The 25,516-nt window shown below is 46.1% G+C and overlaps 1 protein-coding gene across 1 annotated transcript in view; it reads right to left on the reverse strand.

Annotated features, from left to right (window-relative positions):
* The window catches only part of LOC139048719 (netrin receptor DCC-like), a 132,462-nt gene that overhangs the window by 101,298 nt on the left and 5,648 nt on the right, over positions 1-25,516 (reverse strand). Inside the window, exons 2-3 of the mRNA XM_070523232.1 lie at positions 8,791-8,898; positions 1,655-1,679 (exon numbers count right to left, since the gene is read on the reverse strand). Of these exons, the coding sequence (XP_070379333.1) occupies positions 1,655-1,679; positions 8,791-8,850 (85 nt within the window). The 5' untranslated portion in view covers positions 8,851-8,898. The remainder of the gene's footprint in view (positions 1-1,654; positions 1,680-8,790; positions 8,899-25,516) is intronic.

The following is a 25,516-nucleotide window of genomic DNA, read 5'->3' on the forward strand; positions in this document are numbered from 1 at the left end:
AACATGTAAAACACAGAAATGCTTTTCTGAGGTAACCCCGGGGCCGATTTCAATTACATTTATAATGAAAATGATAAATTCAAGTGACTGCTGGAAGCGACATTTTGATTTATGTCTTGAATTTTTACAGGAATTTTTAATAATTGTAGGTTTAAAAAATGGAAGCCCGAAGTTTTCAAGTTAGTCCCTCTGCATTAAAAGCAAATATCGCTGATCTGTAAACTGCATCCGATAGAGCATCTAAAGCGGACTAATTTGATGTGTAAATTTACAGCTTAAGCCAATCTGTTACAGTGTTAACAAATGCCTTGCAAAAGTCATACTCACATAATAACGGTATATTTCAGAGCTATGCATAATACATCATTTTGACCGCTTTAGATGTACTATTAGGTCGTGGTTATGACATGTAAAACCTTATAATTAATTTTTATACAGGATTAGATGATGTTTACAGAATTCTGATAAAATTTTCCATTGCTGAGGTTCAGAGTTCTAAACTTGCTAGTTACCGCTTTCTGAGAATTGGCGATCTTCGACAATTTTTTTCAAAAACATTGACGCCTAAACAAAAATCCACTTGCAATGGTCTCTGGATGTTATCTTTTCTTTTGCTTTTATATAGAACAAACCTCACCCAATTTTCTGCAGTTGTTGCTGGGAAAAAAACGATTTACCCTTTCCCAAGCATTTAGATAGGCACCCCACGAGCTAAAGCTTCCGCTCAAGTTTGCAGTTCCGCGGCTAGCAGGTGGCCGCGCGAGACCATCTGCTAGCCTCTGGGACAAGCATGGCACATTGTGGCACCACTGCCTGACTGAACCCGTCAGGCAATGGTCCTAGGTTTAGTTCGACGAATTATTCGTCAAAGAAAATGTTTCTGATCTCCTTGCAAAGCAAACGTTTTCTTTGACAAATTATTCGTCAATGAAAACGTTTCCTTTGCAAGGAGACCAGTTGACTATCTGTTCATACTGGTAAATTTGTGATGTAACTGGCTCCTCGGAAGAAGCCGTCATCTTGATCGAAGGCGTCATCAAAGTACTGCGATATAGCAATAGCACATCTCTCGAGAAGCCAAAAAACGCAGAATAAGTTTTGTTTGTTTTACTACACATATGGTAAAGGCGCAGAACAGCGGTTACAGTTTGCCAGATTCTGTTGCTGAAGGGATAGATTATATATATATATATATAGTTCTCTCTGCATTAATATAGGAAAATGCGAATGCGAGAGCATTGCGACCATCGTCTGGGTCTTTGTCCACTCCTGCGCTGCACCGACTGCTGCCACTGCGAACATTGCTACTTCTCAACAATTAAGTATAAGAGGCAGGAACGCCAAGTCTATTTGGTGCAGATAGTAGCCCGATTGGCAAGCTTCCACAGGGGGACATTGCGTCGCGCTTGTTTGGAACATATACAGCTCTTGGTTGGACAAACACCAGAGCTCAAGCGTTTCCCTGACACAGAATTAAAATGCAGCTCGCTACTGTAGGCAGCTGCATTCACGCATCTATCATTTTGAAAGTATGAAAAACTTGTAAACTAGTTATCCACTTAAGCTGTGTGCTACAGCTGCTTCATTCGAGAAGTGAGAAACCAGTTAAAGATCTTTTCATAGGTAAGCAAAAAATGCTGGGACGTTGCCTCACCTGTAGCAGCCACCAAGCGAAGCATCTGGAAAAGAAAAACAGCTCCTTGACATCACTTGCACGGTGTATTTCACCAGCAACAGGGCAGAAGTACGACTGCCCAAGCAGTCGAAGAATTGTTACCCTACCCTTTATTTCATCATGACTGAAATCATCAAAAGAAATACCACGTATGATCGAACAGCACAATTAAGAGTGAAATTGAAGACAGAAAATGCAACTTTATGTTTAATATTAGTTCGAAAGAACTACGGCAGTGATGTACCGGGGTCTCTCAGTCCTTACACTCACTGTCCAGCATTTTCGATCATCCCTCAATTTCGTCGATTTGGTACGATGGCTGGCTTCACGAAAATATCTACATCGGAATGTGCGTAATTAGGTAATTTAAGAAATAAAACTGCATGCGTCGCGCAAATATGCGAGCCTTGTCCGCTGCTTCCTTGCTTTGGACCACTTAATCCCGGCCTGTTGGTTTGACCGCTGGTACCATACATGACGTCTGCACTGTGGGTGAATGCTTAGGGAAGCGCACCACGATACTGGTTAATACGACGATTATCTTCATTTTAATCATACTTCAGGTACGACAAGTAGTGCATATATATATAATATATAATATATATATAATATATATATAATATATGTATATATATAATATATAATATATATATAATATATATATAATATATGTATATATATAATATATAATAAATATATAATATATATATATATATATATATATATATATATATATATATATATATCACGAAGCGCACCACAGCCCCTTCCCTTCCTCCCATATTCAGAAGGGCCTATACCAGGAAGGCTCGTTACCATCGCTGCGCTTCGTGATATACATAATAAGCACAGAAATGACGATATAGATACAAGTATGTTAGGTCAGCATATTTATAATCTACGAGAAATTGTGGTGGCACATTCATCACCGCCATCCTGCTTCAATGTGTGCAGATATTATTTTCTTATAGGACAGTAAGAGCGATATTCAGCTTCTGGCAGACAGTGAAAAGCAGGGTGAAGCTCTATAGGATATGAGCTTAGTGTTAACAAATCAGGCTTCATGGTGTCTAACGATACTATTGAGCACTTGGTAACAACACAGGAAAATTGCACACGTATTATACGGGCGCATACTTAGGAGTACACATTACCGACATGAATGGATAGCTGAAAAATTATGTAAAGGTAATCAAAATGAAAGCCGACAGAAACGCGGCCATAATGAAAGATAGAGCGCTATAAAAGAGTGTTGAAGAAGACGAGTCGAGCCAATGATTGTAGTTCCCATTATTCTGCTGAGTGCGTAACTGAAGAAACCCGCATAGGCATTAGTGTAGCCGCTGCAGTTTTACCTAAAGTAAGTTCTTGCAACTCTACAGGAGCCACTATATAACAACATTTCTCATTCGTTAGAGTTGCCTATATAACAGGTCGGCGCTTTCACTGTCATCATCACGACTATGCCGTCTGCGCGTGATCTTCCGGACGACATCTTATACGTGCGAACGGATTTCTGAACGCAGTCCTGCATCAGTAGACGCGTGGCCTGTCACACGCCTTATGCTGCTACACACCATTTCGGAGCGCTTTCACGCAAGCAAATGCCGTTAGCGAGCCTCCGATCGAAGGGGTTCACGTCGCGCTTATCCGCTATAAATAAAAACACGGGCAGGCCATTGCAACAGCGACATGAGCCAAGCTTGAGCGAGCAGCCGGCGTTGAACGCGGGTGCAAGATTCCGTTGCACACGCTGCTTCCTCTAGGCACCCACGTGAAGTTGCAATGTCTTGCCACCGCGACGCCGGCACTACGGTCGATCGATCACTAGGTGATTGATCGCACTTACCCACCCTAGCATGTACCACTTGGCGGCTCTTTCACATCCGTAAACACAACACACAGAACTTGCTGACGTCGCGGTCCGGTGTAGGAAGAAGCAATCATTGCACCACATAGCGATTAAAGAGAAAAGGTTAGACAACGATCTGAAGATTGAAGAAGTACACCTGAACTTCTTGAAAGTATAGGAAAGAGGGAGAAGAGAAAAAATCCCGCAGTGCGAATACTTCCGGTCTTAGCTTGCCTACGGAATACTACCGTGTAGAGACCAATGTTTTCCTCACGCTTAAGAAAAAGAAAAGACGTGTATGTAAAGAGCAAAGTTGAGCTACATTCTGCACTGATTTATGTGCGCGCGCATCTCTGCGGAACTCTGCGAGTGACCTCGAAAAAAACTGCTTTTACGTTAAATGGGAATGTGGTTCTGCGAGGTCACTCTTGCCCAAAGACAATGGTATAGTTCTTGTCACATGGTTAGATATTTCAACGTGGTTTAGTTTCTTTTAGAGCAAAGTTGCCTAGAGAGCAGCCATGTCTGTGTGCCATCAAGGTGATGTATTGTTTCAATCTCACTCCAGTCACAAGTGACAACCCCGGCTGATGTGTTGTTTTCCAGGGCCGTATAGCAGCCAAATCAATTCTCACTGCGAAGACGATAGATGGTAGGTGACTCTCTGCGCACTTAAGCCTCGACAACAATTCAAGAGTATACCGCGTGTGCATAAGATGGAACACCAAAACATGCAGCTCAGGGTTTGGCTCCTGTGTCTACGACAACCATGCAGCACTAATCTTAGAAGCTTGCGCCGTGGCGTTGTATCACGGAGAGCGAACGCTCGCGATTGCCATTGCTGGTGCCAAAGGCAGCCTTCATGCGCCTCAGTCGCGAGTTGGAGTCGGCAAGTTGGGTCGCTCTCGGTAGATTGAAACGTGCCACTACTCTGACTGTGCGTGTTTCCTCACTTGCTTCCTTTATTGATTACCGTAGTGATTTCCGTTCGATAGTGCTGATCGTTTTTCGGTCTGTTTGCTTGAGTGCGATGTGAACAAGAAATTTATTACGAATAGCAATAATTAGTTAGCAGCGATTTGATACCCCTGCAGGAGCTTATATATGTATACATGGCTGCCTCGCCGAGCTGCCTTGCCGACTACGCGACGGAGTCTGATGCAGTGGCCAGCTAAGACGGTTGCTAGTGCGCCAGCGTTTACTGTGCCAAGCGCTAGGCACGGCCAGCCATGAGGAGGAGAAGCGCGCTTCCTCCCCCCTAGCGCGCTCTCAGTCACGTAACCTCCATCACGGCGCGCGCGGAAAGACAGGCAGCATCAAGCCACCATCCTTCTCCGATCACCCTCGCCCGCCATCCCTCGAACCATACTGCGCGCGGGCCTTACATTCTTATTGCAACTTGGATTTTATAAGGAACATGCCGGTGACGGAAAAAATTACCTGGAGTGTCCATATAATTGCTATTACAATAGGAATACCCTACCCTTTTGAGAAGCGTATCCAAAAGCAACATGTATGCTGTAAATGATGCGCGTCCCTCTAGTTGTTTTTGTTCTACGAGGCTGGTGCATTATTTTTTCCTTTTCTACATCCTGCATATCCATCTTCCCATTTCTCCGACATTAAATACCATCTTCTCTTTAACTATTGTAGTTCGTTAGCCGTAATACTCAGAGTACTTCTGTCGTAAACCGTATACAGAAGCACTGATATAAGTCGACACTGACGTCATAGCAGAGACTGGCTTTGTGCTGTGATATGAAATGTCTCACAATAACTAATTGCTGTTTTCTGACATTATTGCTGTCATTTCATTCATTTCATTTCATTTTCATTTCATTTCATTATTATCAGCGGAATCCCACGCTTTGAAAATAGCGTGCGTGCAATTCCCCGCAGCCCATAGCCATGCTTATCATAGCCGAAATGTGTTAACTTGGTATATGGTGGCTGCTCGGCGTTTTTCGAAAGAATTCCGCGCACCTATCCTAGGTCTTATTACACTTCTCGACTTTTCTTTTGCTACCGCTTTCAACTATTCAGATATCGTTTTCTTTTCTTGTTTGTTTTTATTATATGTTACTTCTCACATACGGTAGTTCGGGTGTTTCACACATAGGTTATGCGCACTTAATTTTCCAGAACTATGTATCTGAGTTTATACGCTTGTGGTTGTTTTGTCTTGTTCCTTTTTATGTTTCTGAGACAATATCTCTTTCTGTTTCCTTCCCACTCTCCCCCTTCATGCAATAGCGTCTAACGAATGTCCTATTGAGTATAATGACTACATAATTTTATAAGCTGTAAAGTCAGAAGAGAACGGCATTATGATTACCTGTATTCATTGAAGACCAGGATCACGAAAAGTAAAGCTATAGAAAGATAAAGAAACGCGTTCTAGCGCATACGTCAGGCACTCCCAAGTCACGACCAGTAGCTTACAATTATTCTTGAAAACTGCTCAATCATTGCATTGCACTAGTGCTCACCTATGGGGTGGAAACTTGCAGAATAAGAAAGAAGATTGAGAAGGGCCGCGCAAAGGGGCGGGGAAACAAAAAAATGATAGGCGTAACGGTAAGGGACAAAAGCTTACTTTTTTTAAATTATGAGGTTTTACGTGCCAAAACAACTTTCTGATTATGAGGCACGTCGTAGTCGGGGACTCCGGAAATTTCGACCACCTGGGGTTCTTTAACGTGCGCTTAAATCTAAGTACACGAGTGTTTTCGCATTTCGCCCCCATCGAAATGCGGCCGCCGTGGCCGGGATTCGATACCGCGACCTCGTGCTCAGCAAAAGTTTTTTTAAACATTTAATTTGTGGCATTTTTCTTGCGAAAACGACAATCTGAATATGAGGCACGTCGTAGTGGGAAATTCCAGACTAATTTTTAACAGCAGAGGTTTTTTTTAACGTACACCTGAATCTAAGCACACGAGCGCGTTTTTGCATTCCGCCCCCACTGGAATGCAGCCGCCGTGGCCTGGAAGGAGCCCACCAGCTCGAGCTCATGGGCGCACCGCTATAACCACTCCGCTACCGTGGCGGTTCAGAGACAGAAAGACGGCGATGTGGATTAAAGAGCAAGCGGGTTAAGCTTATATTCCAGTTGAGATTAAGTGAAAGAAGCGGAGATAGGCAGGCCATGTATGATGTAGGGCCAGATGGCCCGTGCTCTTTGAGAGTAATATAATGTGTATCAAGGAAAGGCACACGACGTCGAGGATCGCAGAAGCTTAGGTGTTTTGACGAGATTAAGATCAGGATGCTGTCGGCTGACGCAGAGTGGGCAACTGGAGATTGCTGGGAAAAGCCTTCGTCATGGAGTAGACATTAAATACAATGCTGATGGTCATGACCATGGTGATGATGATGCGCAAGGTTGTTGCGTAATCCTTCTCAGCTTATGTCAGTTGTGTTTGTGTCATGAACTGATTCAGCGAGAACACTGGATGAGGGCATGTAAAACGGGCATCTCTGAGCGTACCAGCGGCAAACATTAAATCAGGCTATCGAGGTAGGGGTTGTGGTCTCAGAACTCTCTCAGCATTTCATCAGCAAAGGACTGCCCTAGTGGAAGATGTCTGACGTTACCAATTTCGCGATACATTCACGTGTTTCCCTCGCAATTTCCCAAACCATCTCGTCGCAGCAGCAAAACGCCATAGCCAATGAGCCGCCACCGGGGGTGATTAACTGAAACTAATTAGTGAACTTATTCCCACATGTCCAAAGTGCAACACTGAAGCCGGTCAGTTCTCACAAATTTAACAAGAACCTTGAAAGTGAGTGAGACTGAAGTGCTGGCAACGTGTCCCTCGGAGTTGTAAATATAAAGCTCATTAGGAAGCTTTCTTTCAACAAAGTACAAAACAAGGCGGCCGAAACGAGCCGAAAAGCGGCCTTAGCATGGTAGTTGGAACGCTGGGTTTAAGAGAACATGATAACTGGTTCGAGCCGACAGATACCTGCTCGGATATTTCCGTTGCTTCATGCAGCGCCTGAACGACCGAACGAGCAAGGGAGCGAGCGCACACAAAGGGCCCATTTCTATAGCGCATGACTACGGTTACAAGTAAAAGGATCAAGTGGAGAGCTGAGGGTGACGCACGCGATCTTATTGACGATTATCGCACAATTTGTGATGTCCGCTCATAATGTGACCACATGCCCACCGAAGGTAATAATTTCATCTTAAATGCTATCTTCTTGATAACTGGAGAGATTCGTCGCTGAAACATCCAGTATTTCGATTTGCTAAGCCATCAAGAGTGGCTGACGGCGCACACCAATAAACCGACTGACTGGCAGTACAGAACACACTTTCGGCAGTTCTAATACTCAATTATAACTGTAGAGTGTGCAGAATGTCCAATCGCAAATATGATGATTCAATATTCGTGAATAGTACGACGTCGTACCATTTTTGCGATGACCCCAGGTTTTCTTTCTTGTTTTTTTTTGCGCAGATTTATTTGTGGCTTACGGCCTTATTGTTGTTCAGGTGCGTTGAAATTCAACGAAGTAGCAAAGAAAACGAGCGCCATATTCAAAAAGCCCATCGTTCGTACAACTGGACGGTTCCCTTGCTGATAATATTGTCACCATCGAGTTTGGTCGACGCCATTAGTAATACCGAACATATTTTCGAAAGCAGCGTACCTACTGAGTTTCACGAAAGATGGTCCGCACGGACGAAAAGCGTCGTTTATTCAGATTCAGCTGTTTTTTATCGAGAGGTATTATCGTCGCGTTGGCTCAGTAGTTACAACGTTCTACTGCTCACCGTGAGGTTGCGAGTTCGAATCCAGGCCGAGAGGTCACATTCTGGTGGAGGTTAAATACAAAAATGCTTATGTACTTGTATTTAAGCGCACTCTGAAGATACCTCGGGTGACTAAAATTAGTGCGCCCCCCCCCCCCCCCCCCGCTGCAGCTTACCTTACAGACCCAGTAGCTATTGGCACGATATGTTTGACCTCTTTTAGAGAAAACTGCAGCAGTTTTCATATAAAAATAAATGTAAGTACTATGCTTTCTCCAATATTTATTTTTCTCCCCACGTAACAGACTGGGGAAATTGATCCGAGAGGGCAGGGAGCCCTAAAGCTCCTCCACAATAATTTCATGTTTCTATTTCTTTTCTCACGGATGCGTCATTCACACCAGAGCGTTGGTAAATTGCGACTCCCCGGTTTCAGCACGCACTCACGGTCCCACGTACGAAGAAAGCTTGATGAGTGGATGGACACGTTCTCACCTCGAGCAAGACGCACGCCGCTGCTCCGCTCAGCGAAAGAGGCCGGCCTCGCCACGTCATGACTTCGGGTGCGGCCTGCTTCGACCGAGAGGGGTCGATCAAAGGCAACTGCGGCAGGTAGAAAGGACGGAACGACACTTGAGTCAGCTCTGCTAGCCAATTGCGCTATGTATTGATAAAAGTTAAAAAGAAATAATGTGGGTATGGTTGGGGTGCCTGGCGAGTCGCAGGATACGAAATGAGACCATTTACGGCTGGCTGCCCTGAAGGCTTGTTTCTGTACCAACGTCATGCTAGTGATCATGATAATCCCGGTACACTTGGGCAACCTTGCTACGTGCTTGAACGAATGATGTATAGTAAGAGTTAGTGAGCAAGCAATGGTCGTATAAGCCTTTCTTCTCGCTCTTGTAGCACAGGTGCGAGTTTAAGTACTTCCGCCAATAGTAAGCGGAAGTCTAGCCACAAAACCTAAACAGCTATCGCAGATTATGACTTACGAAGACTTAATTCACTTGGCCTTCGTCTCACGAAGTCTCGTCAGGAGTACTGCATGGCTTACGGACATTTAAATGCACGGGGGAGACCGTATTCCCACGTACCTCAACATCAAAGGACTTTCCTTTTCCAACTCAAATGATACAATCCAAAGAGTGGACAGGCCCAAATTACAGTCTGTTATGGAAGACCTCTGTCAGGGTAATTTACTACATAATTTGGAAGACACATTTAAGAGCACAGTGAAAGAGAATGCGCGTACTCTAATGTGCTGTGCGAAATTCATGGAATTTGATATAGAATGAGAGTCGCTTCGAGCAATCGGGTGACGTGCCGAACGTAGATACCGACGCACGAAGTCAATGGACGATCTATACGGATTTCTAGACGACTACAAAAGAAAATCCACCGCCGGTTAGATAAACTGGGGTCACAACGCTGGACTGCTTTCTTTGAATCGCTAGACTCTCGTAAGCCCCTATCGCAATTATGGAGAACAAGGTTCGGTCATTTCGCTCACTCTCTTCAACACCTGTATGTTCGGCCTCTCAACGAAGCTGACCCAAGTGTAACGTATCCAACACACCATCTACGCCGACATCGCGATCTGGTGCACAGGCGGTAGCGAAGGGCAAGTGAAAAAAATTATGGGGTTTTACGTGTCAGAACCCCGATCTGATTATGAGGCACGCCGTAGTGTGAGACTGAAAATTTGGACCACCTGGGGTTCTTTAACGTGCACCTAAATCTAAGTATAAGGATGTTTTCGCATTTCGCCCCCATTGAAATGCGGCCGCCCTGGCCGGGACTTCGTGATTAGCAGCCCAGCAGTATAGCCACTAAGCAACAACGGCGGGTGAAGGGCAAGTGGAGAGCGCCATGCAAGAAGCCGTAGACGTCATGGAGCATGACGTAATAGTTTTGTCGAAATACGCAAGGTGGAGAGAAGAAATTAAAAGAAAATTAGACATCCACCAAATCGCCCTGCCATCTGCTAGCCGCCTGGTTAGCTCAAATAGTTGAGCGGCTGCCCCGGAATGGCGGTGGCTCCGGGTTCGAGTTTAGGACACCACCCGTACAGCGGTCTCCATTCAAGGCTCTGGCCCTCTTCCAACAGCAACGAGATAATGTTATCGCAGAAGACTGTGCCAGATTACCCAGGCAACTCACAGCTTCCAACAACTTATCACATTCCATCAGCTTCCCGCCACCACGTGACCCCCGCAAGCATTTACCGTTTTCCATCCATGAACTCAAGGCGGCGCTAGCTTTGAGCAGACGTACACGCGTGAGTATGGTACGTGAACCAGGGATTGCGCAACAAAACTGATTCTCTCCTCTGCCTCTGAGAGTAACTTCACAGTACAGACTGCAATCCAAACTTGCCGTGGCGGATTTTCTAGTGCGCTCGTCAGTTTCCGTTTCTGCCTATTAAAATTACGAAGAAATTATGCTTTTTCGGCTATACTGTGGTCCGTATACTTTTTCCCACGGGTGTACGTCTTCACCAGGAATTGACGAAATTTCTTACCGAGCTCTGCGTCATATGGGTGAGCGAGCGAGGAGTGTTCTGCTTGAAATGTATAATGAGGCCTGGTTAAGTGGCACACTTCCCACAAGCTGGAAGACTAGTCGAGTAGTTCCGCTACTGAAGCCTGGCAAGTCTCCGTTGGAGTTTTCATCATATCGCCCGATTGCATTGGATGATCCTCGGACACCAGGAGTAGTACTTGGAATACCACAACGTCTACCCAGATGCCATGGCAGGCTTCCGACGTGGCCGCTCATCGATTGATAACGTCGTCGACCTGCATGGTTACCTACGTTCAGCACTAAAACGTATGTAAACGTCTCTGCGCTTCTTTGTTCCTCGACGTCAAAGGGGCGTACGAGAACGTTACACATGAAGCCATCCTCGACGCTCTCGAAGAGGTAGGCCTCGGTGGCCGGATGTTCAGATGGATACATAGCTGTCTTTCTATGCGAGGCTTTCTTTGTGAGCAGCGAGGGCGGCCACACTCCTAATCATTACACCTACTGTGGCGTCCCCCAAGGCGGCGTGCTCAGCCCTACGTTGTTTAACCTCACGTTGATTGGTCTCCTTGATCACCTTCCAAATACAGTTAAATTATCATTGTACGCGGACGACATATGCATTTGGGCGCCTGGAGTGACACGCTTACAGCTGCGTGCAAGGCTCCAAAAAGTCCTCCCTTAGACTACACTTTACCTGCGAAATCAAGGCCTGCAGATTTGATCGGATAAACGTTCACTTGTGGCATTTACGTGTAATCCCATGACGCACTACAGTGTATTAATCAGTGGGCAGCTGATACCGTTAGTACGGTCTTATAAATTCTTGGGTGTCATAATTGACGGAGATATCTCATAGAGCCCCCATGTATTGTACATGAAGGGGTTGACAGGCATCTCGCACCTTCTCAAGCTCTTCGCTGGAAAGACCTAGGGAATGTTCACAAGCGCTATGCTGCAACTATACAGAGCACTTCTTTTCGGCTTCTTGCGGTACAGCTTGCCAGCATTGACTAACGCAAGTACAGCAAGCCTACGTACTATTCAAAGCGTTCAGGTCTTCCTCGAATTGCGTCAACGGTGGCAACTATCGCAATCGCCAGAAACCACCTTATCAAGACCCACATCCCAGTTGGAGTACTAATAGTGCACGTAACGCACCTTGCCCGCACTCCTTGCTACCATCTAGCCTGTCTAACTGCGGAGAGACCACGTGCCTGGTTCTGCCAAACGGTATCCGCACATCGTGAGGCTATACCATCTGGCTTCACACCTGCCGCGATACCTTCGACTCCTCCTTGGTGTCTCATTCAAGCAAATATCAACCTGACAATACCTGGCGTCCAGATAAAAGCAGATATGTCATAACCGGATCTTAAAGATCTTACCTTACTCCTATTAAATGAGAAGTACCTGTATTATACCCACATGTACAGCGACGGCTCCGTCCTACCGAAGAGCTCTACCGCAGCTGTCGTCATTCCAGCAAAAGCTACCACTCTAAACTTGAAAACGACTAACTTGACAACGTCCACGGCAGCAGAAATCGCAGCGCTTCGAGTCGCACTACAATCTATTAATGACAAATCAACACACAAATGGTCGATTTTCTGCGACTCGAAGACGGCGCTACAGTGTTTATTGTCAGCCTTACGGCGCGGTCCGCGTAAACAGTTGGTATTTGAAATCACAGAATCCATACACCACCTGACAGAGAGGACATGAAATAATTTTTCAATGGCTACCAAGTGACTGTGGTATCATCGGCAATGAACGTACCGATCAAGCTGCTCGTTCAGCTCATGCGGAAGACAACCACCTATCGATCCCGCTATCTACGACAGATGCTGCAAGGATGCTCCCCCTACTTGCACGCCAACGCACTACATCAGAGTGGAATGAACCACATTTTATGCACGCCCGTTTATACACCCTGGATCCAACCTTAAGCCTCTGACTTCCACCAAGACTTCGCTGAAGAGACGCAACCCTTTTGTGTAGGCTACGGCTGGGCGTCGCCTTTACCATTGTCTACACGTTCCAGATAGGGATGGCCCACACCGCAGCATGTGGTGATTGCGGCGACGCGGAAACGATTCGTCCTGTTCTTTGCCAGTGTCTGCAGTACAGTGTGCAGAGACAATCGCTTTCTGTCGTGCTGAACAAGTTGGACGACCAGCCTCTAACGGAAGAAAGAATTGTGGAACATCGACGCGATTTAACATCGCGTCAGAAGGCTGCACAAGTGCTGCTGCGCGTCTCGAGATCGACCGGCCTGTGTGAACGCCTGTGACTGGAACGCCTTTTCTATGACCTGTTTTCTTTTTTTGTTGTTCCTTTTTTTTTCTCCTCTCGCTCTTTGTCGTCTTTACAACTCCTATATACACCACTCCAGTACAGGGTAGCAAACCGGAAACTCCCTTCTGGTTAACCTCCCTGCCTTTCCTCTCTCTTTCTCTCTATTATAGGGGTGTATACAACGAACATTGTGTCGATCTGCGCCGCTCGAGCTGATGTGGGTAAGCGTTGGAACGCACTGTTGCGGCTGACTAGCCGAGGCCACAATTGATAGCCGCGGATGGCGCCCGCTTACATCTTTTTGGCGCGCTCTGAGTGGTCATCTCAAAGTGCATTGAACTGTTCAATGCATAACCGTATTGAGCGTGCGCTGCTATGGAAGGCAGTAACATCTTTTTTATTGAAATGAATATTAGGAGAGGTTGGCGCCTTTATGATGGCACCGGCTACTCCTTGTCACTTGGCAAAGGAAACAAATTTGGGTAAGAAGGGAGAATAGTGACACGAAATATGACACTCAGTAGAACACTAGATGCATAAAAATTATACAATCCAATAGTACATGAATCGTAAAGTTTTGTGCATGAGTTCAGTGCACGTACGCATACATAAAGTCAGATATTTTGAACAGCCAAAACACACAAAACATGTAATATACTGCAAGTTCAGAACAGAATTATACATATTGCGTAAAAGTTGCGATCACCACATAAATCAATTTTGAACCACGGATAACATTTATCTTACTCATTTATCGTATTAGGATCATCTAAAACTTAATATTTTCCTAAAATGTTGATGGCATGGCATGGCAAGAACTTTATTTTAGTCCAGAGAAACTAGGGTCCGAGGGCACAAGCCCCCGGGCTATGTTGGTGGCTCCGCCCACGTAGGCACCGGTAGGCCAAAGGCTTTCCCGATGTCGTGAGCTCTCCGGACGGCCAGGAGTTGATCTTGGAGGACATCGCTGGATATGCGCCGACTCCAGTCCTCCTCGCTGTTGAGATCCGAAGCCCTTTGGTTGGGGCACAGCCAGAACATATGATCAAATAGACACGGAGTGTGTCCGCAACTTTTACATTCCGCGGGAAAGTCCCGGTCAATTTTGTTAAGCACATAAGGTGTGGGATAAGATTTAGTTTGAATCATTCTTAATGTGACTGCCTGAGCTCGGTTGAGCTTCTGATGGGGGGGAGGAAAAAATCTCCTGCCGTCCCTATAATGTGAGGTGATCTCGTGAAAAGTAGTAAGTGGTGATGTCCTCTAAAAACTTTTTCAGAGCAAGAAGTGCTCTTTTCTGAAGGCCTGCAGTTGGCCATGGTCCAAGTATATTTTTTTAGGGTGAATGGTCTTCTGTCTAATATCAACAAATTTGCTTGCAGTACCCTTCTTCGTAAATCGTATTTCGTGCACTCGGGGAGAAGATGATGCACATCACTAGAGACACGTTTTATCCTGTACAAGAACTGTCTCGTAAATGCAGTACCAAGACGCAGGCGGTGTAACAATGTTTCAAATTTTCTGTTGTCTCTTAGATTTTCCGGCATTGATAAGTTTATACATGGGTCTATAAAGTATAACTCCGAGTTTTTAGTTTGCTGATCAAGCCAGGTAGATTTGCTGAGGCGACAGGAAATATGTCTCAGGAGCAGACGGACTTCACTACGCATTAGGGGAAAATTGGTTGTCTCTGCGCTATTGTGCGCTCGATTCGCAGCTGCGTCCGCTGCAGTATTACCAGGAATATTGCAGTGCCCAGGTATCCACTGGAATGCAATTACGTGGTTCATAGCGCTTGCCTTTGTAAGTTCTTTGAGCGTCTCGTAAAATAGCAAAGTCTTCAAACAATTTTTCTTATTGCTCTGTGGTAATCTGAGAGCGGCTTGCGAATCGCTAAAGATAACCCACTGTTGCGAATGCTTTTCTGATGTTATGAAACGTAAAGCACACAGGATTGCAAACAGTTCTGCCACAGTGGAAGATGTCTCTCGGAATAAATTAAATGTTTGCTCTAGCGCTAAATGTGGAATGACGGATGCTGAAGTCGAGGCATTTTTATGACACGAATCGCCTGTATACACGTGGATGTACTGGGGATATATTGAGTAAATTTGGAAGAGTGCCAGTTGTGCGACTACTATGAATATGTCTCTCTTAGATATAAGCCCGTCAACCGATAATTCTATTTTAGGACATGTTAACATCCAGAGAGGGTAACTAACATTCACTTTGCATAATTCATCTTGGTAATAATGCTTTATGTTCTCGAACAACATCGTGAACTTTGCTTTTGTTTCTTTCAGTAAGCGCGAGGTTTAATGGATGCTTCTCGTGTTGGGTCAAGATGCGATAAATATGTCGAAATGTTTCAACCGTTCGTATGACTAGAAATGGTGGGTGACGGGCTTCAGCAATAAAGAACTCGAGGTAGCCTGCGGAACCCCAAGACACACTCGCAGTCGCCTTGCCAGTAAACGTTGAAGACGTTCCTCAGAAGTTTGTGATAAACCATCGAGAATATGTGCCGAGTAAGCAATGTTTTGTTTTATGAGCGCGTTATGAACTAGTAGTAGTGAACAGACTGATCCCCCCACGCTGTGCCAGCGAGTCGCCGAAGTACCTTTATTACTGCATTGGTCTGCTTTTCAATTGCGTGGATGTGTGATGCCCATGTCAGCTGGCGGTCAAGAATAACTCCAAGTAATTTATGCTCTTTCACAAACATCAAAGTTTGCCCATTAAGCGTAAGTTGGAAATTATTCAGCTGTTGTCTAGTGAAAGGAAGTACGGCTGTCTTTGCGTATGAAACACTCATGCCTCTTTCTTTTAAAAAGGTGTCGATACTATCAAGACCCTCTTACAGCGTTTTTTTGGATGTCTTGTATACGAGATCCAGAGGACCATATGCTGATGTCATCTGCGTACAGAGAATACTGTAGACCAGACGGGAGTTTTTGTGGCAAGGCTGCCATGACACAGTTGAATAAAAACGGACTGAGAATACTGCCCTGCGGAACGTCCTGCGTGATGCTGTGATAATTACTCTCTCCTTCGATTGTTTCGATAAATATTGTTCCATCTTTCAAGAACTTTGATACCCATCGCAGTGTTCGACCATGTAGGCCAAGCTCTAACATATTTTGCAAGGACGTGTATGTGACTTACAGTGTCGGATGCTCTTTGAATGTCTAAGAACACTGCTACTGTCACATTTGCACAAATTTGTTCACGTTCGACGCATGTGGCAATGTCTAACACTGCATTCATTGTACACAGATTTCGTTGAAAACCGGTCATGTAGTTGGAAAACACATTTGTGTGTTCACACCGCCATTGCAGTCGACTGTCTATCATCTCCATTAGTTTGGAAAAACAGCTTGTGAGACTGACGGGTCGGTAGGAGTCAAGACAAAGGGGAGTCTTTCCTGATTTTATTACTGGAATTACCCGAGCTAATTTCCGTGAATCTGGAAGAGTCTCATCCAGGTATCATTAAATATCTCCAAAAGAGCCTCCTGCTGGACCTAGGTTCTTCAACATCACATACGTAACACTATCAGAGCCTGTGGTTGTCTCTGTACGGCACGACGAAAGAGCACATTTCAATTAATTTCAACTGACTAAATTTGAGGATGTTGTGACATAAAGCACGCACGAACCTTCTGTTCTGCCAGTGTCGGGTCGGGATATGTCGGGTCGGGATCCTGGTCGGGATATGAGTTAACAGAATTCGTCAGCAACAGATGTTTGCGGAGTGCTTCGAGCTACGGCAAGGGGTCGGAAGGGATGGCTCTGGGTAACTGGACCACTAAAGATCGGACAACTGTTCATATTCTGGGACCTGGAGTAAACGGAGACAACGACGCCCACTATTCTCGTCACCTTCTCGTACCTAATTTTTGTAAGCGTCTGCGCGAAGTTGACTGAACTTTCTGTGCCATCTTGTCATCCAGATTTCCACTGCGGCGGTAAGCACGTTCTGCGCATCTTCTAATTGCGCTTTGACATTCATATTTGGCCGTCGACTGCAGCGTATTCATTTGGGACTGACTTGATTAGTGCAGATCTTGTAAGACTCACACAATATATTTGCAAAACTTTGAAAGTTCGGATTTTCGCCCAATGAGTTACCTATACGGTGACGAAAACTTTGCCAATTTATCTTGAGTAGCGCCAGGTCCCTTCTCTCCGTAAGAGACGATATTTTACCAGGATCGGAAGATGATCACTACCGTGCGTTTCTATGTCCGTTGACCATTCAACGCCATGAAGAAGGTCTTGTGAGCAGAGCGTAACATCTATACAGCTTGAGTAAGGAAACCCCCACAAGAACGTTGGAGAGCTGTCATTTAACACGATCAGATTACTTTTTTCTGCGGCAGACTCTATGATGCTTCTGCGGGAATCGTTATATTCACTGCCCCAGATGACGTTATGTGCGTTGAAATCCCCACAAACTAGCCCATGCGAGTTTGCGATACCAAACACATTCACCAAGCTGTCAACTGATATTTTGCTAGCACATTGTAGATAAAGACTGATCACTGTGACGCTTCTATTTCTAAAAAATATCTTGCGTGCTACGAACTCCGGTATATTTAAATCGCTCGACTGTATTAAATCGCACGGCAGACCCTTTCTCACGCATAAGATCGCTCTGCTACTTCCATCAATGCGCGATGATTTATATATAACATAGTTTAAAAGACGAAAGTCATCTCGTACGCCTGCTTCCTGTATGCATAAAACAGGAAAGTTATGTTGAGCTAGTAGTTTGCGAAAATCAGCTGACTTATTTCGAAGGCTATTAGCATTCCACTGAAATACGAAAACATTGTTGTAACGATTATTCATTGTAAGCCTGCCGTGGAGCTGTTGGTGGTTGTGGAGGCATCAACGATTCCGTAGAAAGCAGTGCTTTTACCTCTGCTAGGTTGTTTGCTTGTGGAATGGCACTTAGAATTGCACGCAGAACTGTGAATAGCATGGGCAGGATCATCTGTGCCACGGATAAAGACGCGTTATCACCAAACGACGCTGAAGCTCCATGCGTGCTCGAAGCAGGTGGCTGAAGAGCTGACTGGGATGGTCGCTGGGATGACTGGTGTGGTTGAAGCAAATGCTGAGGTAGTCGCTCAGATGTTAGATGAGGTTGCTGTGTCAATGGCAGACGGCGTTGCTGAGAAGGTCGGCGAATTTCACTCGAAGCCTGGGCAAGATAAGTAGTATTCTCTGAAGGTGGATCGTGTCGCTCGCTGTCAGAACGTTGTCGACATGAGTGCTTTAGAGCTGCAGAATAGTTCAAATTGACCCCTTGCTCTTTTTTATTTGTTTGGAGTTGGAGGCGCGTATCTTACAGTATCAAGGTTGGCTGGGGGCGCATTAATAATAATATTTGGGGTTTTACGTGCCAAAACCACTTTGATTATGAGGCACGCCGTAGTGGAGGACTCCGGAAATTTTGACCACCTGGGGTTCTTTAACGTGCACCTAAATCTAAGCACACGGGTGTTTTCGCATTTCGCCCCCATCGAAATGCGGCCGCCGTGGCCGGGATTCGATCCCGCGACCTCGTGCTCAGCAGCCCAACACCATAGCCACTGAGCAACCACGGCGGGTTGGGGGCGCATTACGAGGAGGCATATACAGAAAACAAATTCCGTATTTCAACTAATGTCTGCGTAACCTTGAGGCATCTGTGCTCTGAGGGCTCCCGGAGTAGGAGGCTGTATGGTTTCCGGCGCAGTTGGCACACTTTGGCTGACACACAGACTTGCACTCTGAATGGTTGTGGTCTTCTGGGCATATCTTGCAGCGACGCGGACTGCGGCAGTTCTTCGATGAGTGTCCAAATCTCTGGCAGTTGTAGCATCTCAGAGCAGGGCCATGATATTCTTCTACGGGATGACTCATGAAACCTAAATGCACTCGTTGTGGCATTGGTTTGTCTTCTCTGAAATGGAGAATGTCGGTTGTCATAGGGCGTGATTCTACAGCTCGGTCTTCTTGCCGATTGTAGCGCGCCTGACGACGGGCAGATGTGACGCCAAAATCCTTCAGGAGGTCAACCAGTTGTTCTTCCGTATACTCAACTGGGACATGGCGTATCTTGCCAACATTCTTGGTATAAGATGCCGGAATGAATGGCTTAACTCCCAAACCAGCCACTTCGCTCATCGACAGTAGATGTCTACCTCATGTTTGCGTCCTACAGCCTCATACTGCGTCCACTTCATGTTTGCGTCCTAGAGTTTTCACAGCCCCCTGTAAACTCGCGAGGTAGTGCTCTCTAATACGCAATCTGAGCGAAAAGAAAAGTGAAAAAAAAATGCATGTGAGAAGAGACATGTAAACCCCCTGGTGACTTGCGCCACTGAGGTCGCTTACCGGATTCCGCTCCGCTGCGGTAAAGCTTACATTGGCCAAACGGGTCGGTGTATAAACGACCAACTCAGCGAGCACTCGGCGTCTTTAAAGGCTGTTGCGAGTGGTATGCACCTACCAGCACACATAAAAGATTGCGGTTGCGCTCCGCTATTTAGAAATGCATCCATGTTAAACAAGTGTAATGACACACTGGCGAGTGAAATTATTGAGGCTGTCCAGGTATACGCACAATCTGCCACGTGTGTCAGTGTCCCGTCAGTTGCCTCGACGAATAAGGAAATTAGATGTCCCCTTGGGCGTTAGTATTTTTCGCATGTGATTATGCTTGAGCTTCGTATCAGCCTTTGACTGCGAATGTGCTGCCCTCCGCTCCTTGGAAAACCTTTCAATAAACTTCAGCTGTAAGTGAGCGTCTGTCCTCTCCACCCCGTTTCTGCCCGTCCGTATTTCCGCTCAACGACACTACATGATGCACGAACGGGCCCAACAGTCTACGCTTCTGTAACTTTCATATTTACGTTTAGTCACAGCGCACGTATGCGCAACTTCTCAGGCTTGGAGTCTGCCTCAGTGATAGTTCCGGCTTCGCATGTTTTAATTATCCGCAAGAAAAGTGAAAAATAGTTAACGAGAAAGCGGTCAGACAAGGAGACAATCTCTCCTATGCATGCTTAGAAGTATTCAAGCTATTAGACTGGGAAGGATTAAGGGCGATGATCAACAGCGAATATCTAAACAACCTTCAGCTTGCCAATGACATTGACCTGTTCCGCAACGCTGGTGACAGATTGAAACAATTGACTGAAGGCCTTAACCGAGAAAGTGTAAGAGCAGGTTGAAGAATAATATGCAGAAGAATAACATGTAGAAGACATAGGCAATGTTGTGTAACATGTCAAGAGAACAAGAATTCATCATCGGCAGTCAGCTTCTAAAGCATGTACATAAATAAGATTACGTAGGTCGATTACTCACAGGGAACAGTGAACATAAGACGGAAATTTATAGGAAAATGAAAATGAGTTGGAGTGCATACTGCCGGCATTACCAAATCGTGACCGGGAGCTCACCACCGCCGTTGAAAAGAAAAGTGTACAATCATTCGATTCTTCTAGCACTATCATATGGGGCAGAAACTTCAATGAATCTTGAGAGTAAGATAAGGATCGCCCAAACAAGCGATAAAACGAAAAATCTCAGGCCTAGCGCTGAGAGGAAAAAAGCGGCGTGGATCGATAGCAAACGGGTTTAGTGGTAGTTGAAATAGGGAAAATAGGAGCTGAGCAGGCCACGTAATCTATAGGGCAGATAATCGGTCGTCCATTAGAAATACAGAGTGGGTACTGGGGGAAAAGAAGCGCTGTCGAGGACGGCAGAAAATTAGGTGGGGTAATGAAATCGAGAAATTTGCAGGTATAACTTTGAAACAGCTGGCGGAGGTTAGGAGTAAATAGATCGCTGGGAGAAGCTTCCGTCCTGCAGTGAACGTACAAGTACTGTGTTGAGGTTTTACAACATCCAAAATACGCCCGAAATTTTAACGGACTGTTGCTCGTGAGCCGCAGATAGCTTCGTACTGCCAGGCTGCATTCCCATATTCACAGAACGGCGTCGGGCGCCACCCCCCCTCCCTCTGGCATTTTACTATATGTGCACTGACTGGTCTGAACAAATTGTGTCGCAAGATCGACGACTCGAACCAATTTGATCCGAAACCAGGTAGAATGTTGAATCACTATGTACTTCGTGTATGGTGCTGTGCAACATTCTGACGTGCAACTGAGCGTGCGTTTTTATGAGGCTGGTAAACTTATGGCAACGTTGGCGCTGAGTACCGTAGTGATATTGACTGATTAGCCTTGATTTCTATGAGGTGCCACTTGGGCTACGACAGACAGCGTAGTTAGAGGCTGTAAGCCAAGACATCATCAACCTATGATTTATCAGCGGTCTCCAAAATCGCTGTATACGGGCCTTTGTGCATTTCGCCTGTCGGAATGCGGTCGCCTGAACCGACGAAACAAGCTCTTGACCTGGTGAAATGCATCATCATGTTTTATCAGCTGAGGAGAAGCCAAGAAGAAGCGATCAACGCCGATGCGATGTCAAAGTGTGTTGGCATCGAAACTTGCTGGTGTGGATGGTACGTAGTGACGTTTGCTGTCGTCAATTGGCAGTATCGGTAGTCATGGCTTCTTTTCGCATTTCTTTTTTAGGACTGCCTTCACATGAAAGCTCTCCGTGCCCTCCACAGTGATACTATGCAAAGGGAGCGCGCGTTTCGTCGTCGGTTGGCGGTCGACGACATCGTCTACCAGCAATTTAGACGGTGCCGGCTGCCGAGGGAGCTGATATTGAGCCTATGCGCGTCATTAGAACCGCGCCTGCCACCGTGTGTAGCGCCATCACATAGCATTCCAATGAACGTACGGGTGCTGGGCCCCTTGCCTTGAGGTCCTACAAACTATATATTATGGAGCTTTTTTTTATTAGCGTAATTAGTAATAAATAAAGACACTTAGTCGCTTTGTAATACGACAGTGGTGTATAAGACGGGGTTAGCATGGCAGACCTGACCGGCAATTGCTTCTTCTGAGCGTCTCCTTCTGCGCCAGATATGTCGCCATGTGTCCATCAGTCCTATCTTCTTCCGAAATGTGAGAAGAACGCGTAACACTCTCACTGAAATCCTTTTGACGGCGCTGCAGTGGGTGGACGGACGAGCGTGGTTGCGCTTCTCGGCGCTGTAGCAGACGCCCGGAAAAGGAAGCTGTCGAATAAGGGTGTGCAGTGGTTTGCCGTAATAATATGGCCTCAAATACATGTGCATGATGCGCGATCATGCTATCAGTTGTGCGCGCTTCTTTCATTTCTTGTCGTTTATTCCGATATTTGCCTCCTCCTGGCTCTCATACGACGCCGTTAAGTTAAATGCACTGCCACTTCGGTTGCACTCTTATCTCAGCCTAAGAACTTTTTGGCTAAGAAATTGCGTACAAACAGTGGAGCTTCCTGCATACCGCCCCTGGTTCCGTTCAACGAGCTTTTGTGTTTGCAACGCCTTAATGCAAAACCAACGAACCATAAGGATGTTTCGTTTAGGCAACAATTGCGTTTAAGCGATATTTTGTTTATGAAGATTCTACTGTAATAAATTTCTCCCTCTCTCCTGGAAGCGCTCTTAGGGGGTCTTCGTAGGCATTAAGAGCTGCTGCGCAATTCTTTTGCGCTTAGTGCAGTCTGACTTCTCTGATATAGACAGAAGTTATTGGCCGTAAAACCCACATGTTTCTATCTGTCTGATACCTGACATATTTTCATTGCCCTACCTCAGGCAGCTAATGGTATTTGATTGGAAAGCCTACATGGATGGTTTTCATGAGCGTCATGGAAGCAGCTCCCACCACGCTAGAGCCAAAATATGGCGGCTACAATGACGTCAGTGCCCCGTACTATAACGCGCACACTGTTTAGCCTTGTGATGGCGACTGTTTTATACCGGTTTTATGCGTTGCATATTGCAATCACTCAGTTCAGCCCTTGGGCGCGGCCAGGCAGCCACCATTAAGGGTATGAGCCATTGTTCATTGCTGCGCGTTTCATACGTGGGTCTATTCTATTTTAAGTTTGCTATGTTTGTTATTAAGTTGCTTCTATTTTTATGCGTTGCATATTGCAATCACTCAGTTCAGCCCTTGGGCGCGGCCGGGCAGCCACCATTGACCTTTAGCGCAACCACGTGACGTGACGTCACGACAGCCGGAGGAAAAGCTGGGCCCCAACTCGCGCAATATGCCACGCATTCTTGGCTTAACCAAGCTAAGCGTGGCCATTTTTTTCACTTATCGCTTATCACAAGACGCGCCTATTGTGCTGTCGTGTTTCTTGCTTACACCGCTTCTCGACCTGCTAGTACCCAAAGATCGCTTGCGCGATGACGTCTGTGCAAACTGTCTATAATGGTGAGTGGTTGGGAAGGGGGAGGGACGCTCTTTCGAAGTGTATACCATTACGGTACGAAGCGAGAAAAAAGTATAAGACGGTAAGCAATCGCTTTTAGTTCTTTTTCCTCTTTCTCCCGGCTATTATATACGCAGCCAAAAACCCTCAAATTGGGTTGGACGCAACAATCTCGGAAACGTGATAATCGGCCCTTGTGTGCTGTCTATGGGCCGCGAACGCGAGGTAAATTCACCACCGCTACCAATTATCAGTAACATATATTCAGAGGACGCTGCTTTTTTCTATTTAGCGGTAGAAATAAAATGCAGGGGTGTGTAGGCTGCCGCTGCGATCAGCTGGCTCTGGACAATCGACTGTACGATAGTGGAAGGGGATGAGACGTTGGGGGTGGCAATGTGTGCAGCGCAAGCGAAAAGTGTCCTGAATTTACCTTTTAGCAGAAAATTTTCGCCGTTTTATCTGATGCGAACGTTGCGCAGACGTGCTCACTTTCTCGAGTCAGTGTGGTCGATACCGTGCCTTGTAGTTCGTCGCCCTCATTCTCTCTCACTTCTCTCAAGTGCATAATGCTTTCAAAACCAATAATAATCGTTCGCAGCTGCACAAATGCGCCCACGCCTTGTTATTTTTCTCTCTGTGCCAACGGGTACTTCACTACCTAAGCAGGTTAAACAAAATGAAACAAAGTCAGGTTTGGCGTGCTTGGGGCCTCGCTGTATTGCGAAGCAGCTATGGGTACAGCGCGAGAACGGACAATATGCGCTCAGATACGCGCGATCAAGTCGCCTCTTGGTCGAATGTGTGCTGCCGTCCACTCACTTAACACGACACTTTGGACACGCGCCTGGACACGGTCTCAGGTAGCAGGTTCAGGATACAAAAAGAACGTTTTTATAGTTTTAGGAAGGGCGAAACCTAGTTAACCCGCACACGGTGTTGTGATTGGAAAGCTTAAACTTTTTATCTGCAAGAGAAACAAAGAGGCGACATCCTAGATCCTCGCGTTTAATGTATGCGAGACAGCACTTGCATAGTCATAAATGGTGCGTACGAGTTCACTGATATTCCTGCGTTCAATTCGTTATTTAGAGCCCGTTAGAACTTCCCCCGTTGGAGAAAAAGAAACTGTTTCAAGAACGGAAAGCTTACTTACATAGCTTCATTTTGTTGCTCTACAGCAAGGAAAGGAACAAATGAAAACTCGTACTACTCGGATGACGAAGAGATGGCTGGACTGTGTAAAAGTTGCTCCCGTAGCGCAGTGGGCAAAAAAAAAAATCATCTATAAGGCATCTGCTCGGACATCATTGTGCATGCTTTTGTTGCTTATCCGAGAGAGCGATAAAAACTTCGTTTCGCAATTTACATACGACTAGCTTCGCATATCGCAACGCGACACTCATGCCGTATCAATAACCGACAACGCTATACCCGAAAAAAGAAGAGGTAAACAAAGCCTGCGGAAAGCCACAGTGCGTGACGTGCTCCACCAGAATTACATGGTGTTAAGAATGACGAGCCGCTAAGCAAGATTGCCACCTTGCCACCCGATTACGACAAGGGGTGCAAGACACGCACCTCTCCATCTCCGTCGCTGCAGCTGGGAGGCGTTCAAAGAAGCGGCCTTTGCGTTGGAATCCGCCGCCTTCCTCCAGCCCCATCGACATTGTGACGGGACGAGTTCGGTGTGTGGACAATGATTCCAGAGTTCCCCAACGCGGAGCTGATTTGACACGCCTGGACAAGCTGCCGCGGGAACGACGTATTTTTGTGCTTCTCACGGTTCGGAGTGGTACGGAACAACGAGCGACCCTCGAGCGGCAACGATAGTTCCCGGAACGGCACCCGCCAACGCCGTCGTCGGGCATCAGAGCGCGGTTGCCTTTGTGTACGTAAACTGCTCTGCAGAGCAGCGGCGCGTTGGTGATGAGTAAACGAACAGTCGCCGCGTCGTGGGACCGGCGGATCGAGTGTATAAAAACTGTGGTTGTGCGAATGCTGAAGACACTTCTCTTGAGCAGTCATGTTAGACTGAGTCACTTCTCTC

Source organism: Dermacentor albipictus, chromosome 1, assembly GCF_038994185.2.
Source record: "Dermacentor albipictus isolate Rhodes 1998 colony chromosome 1, USDA_Dalb.pri_finalv2, whole genome shotgun sequence".
NCBI classification, from domain to species: Eukaryota; Metazoa; Arthropoda; class Arachnida; order Ixodida; family Ixodidae; genus Dermacentor; species Dermacentor albipictus.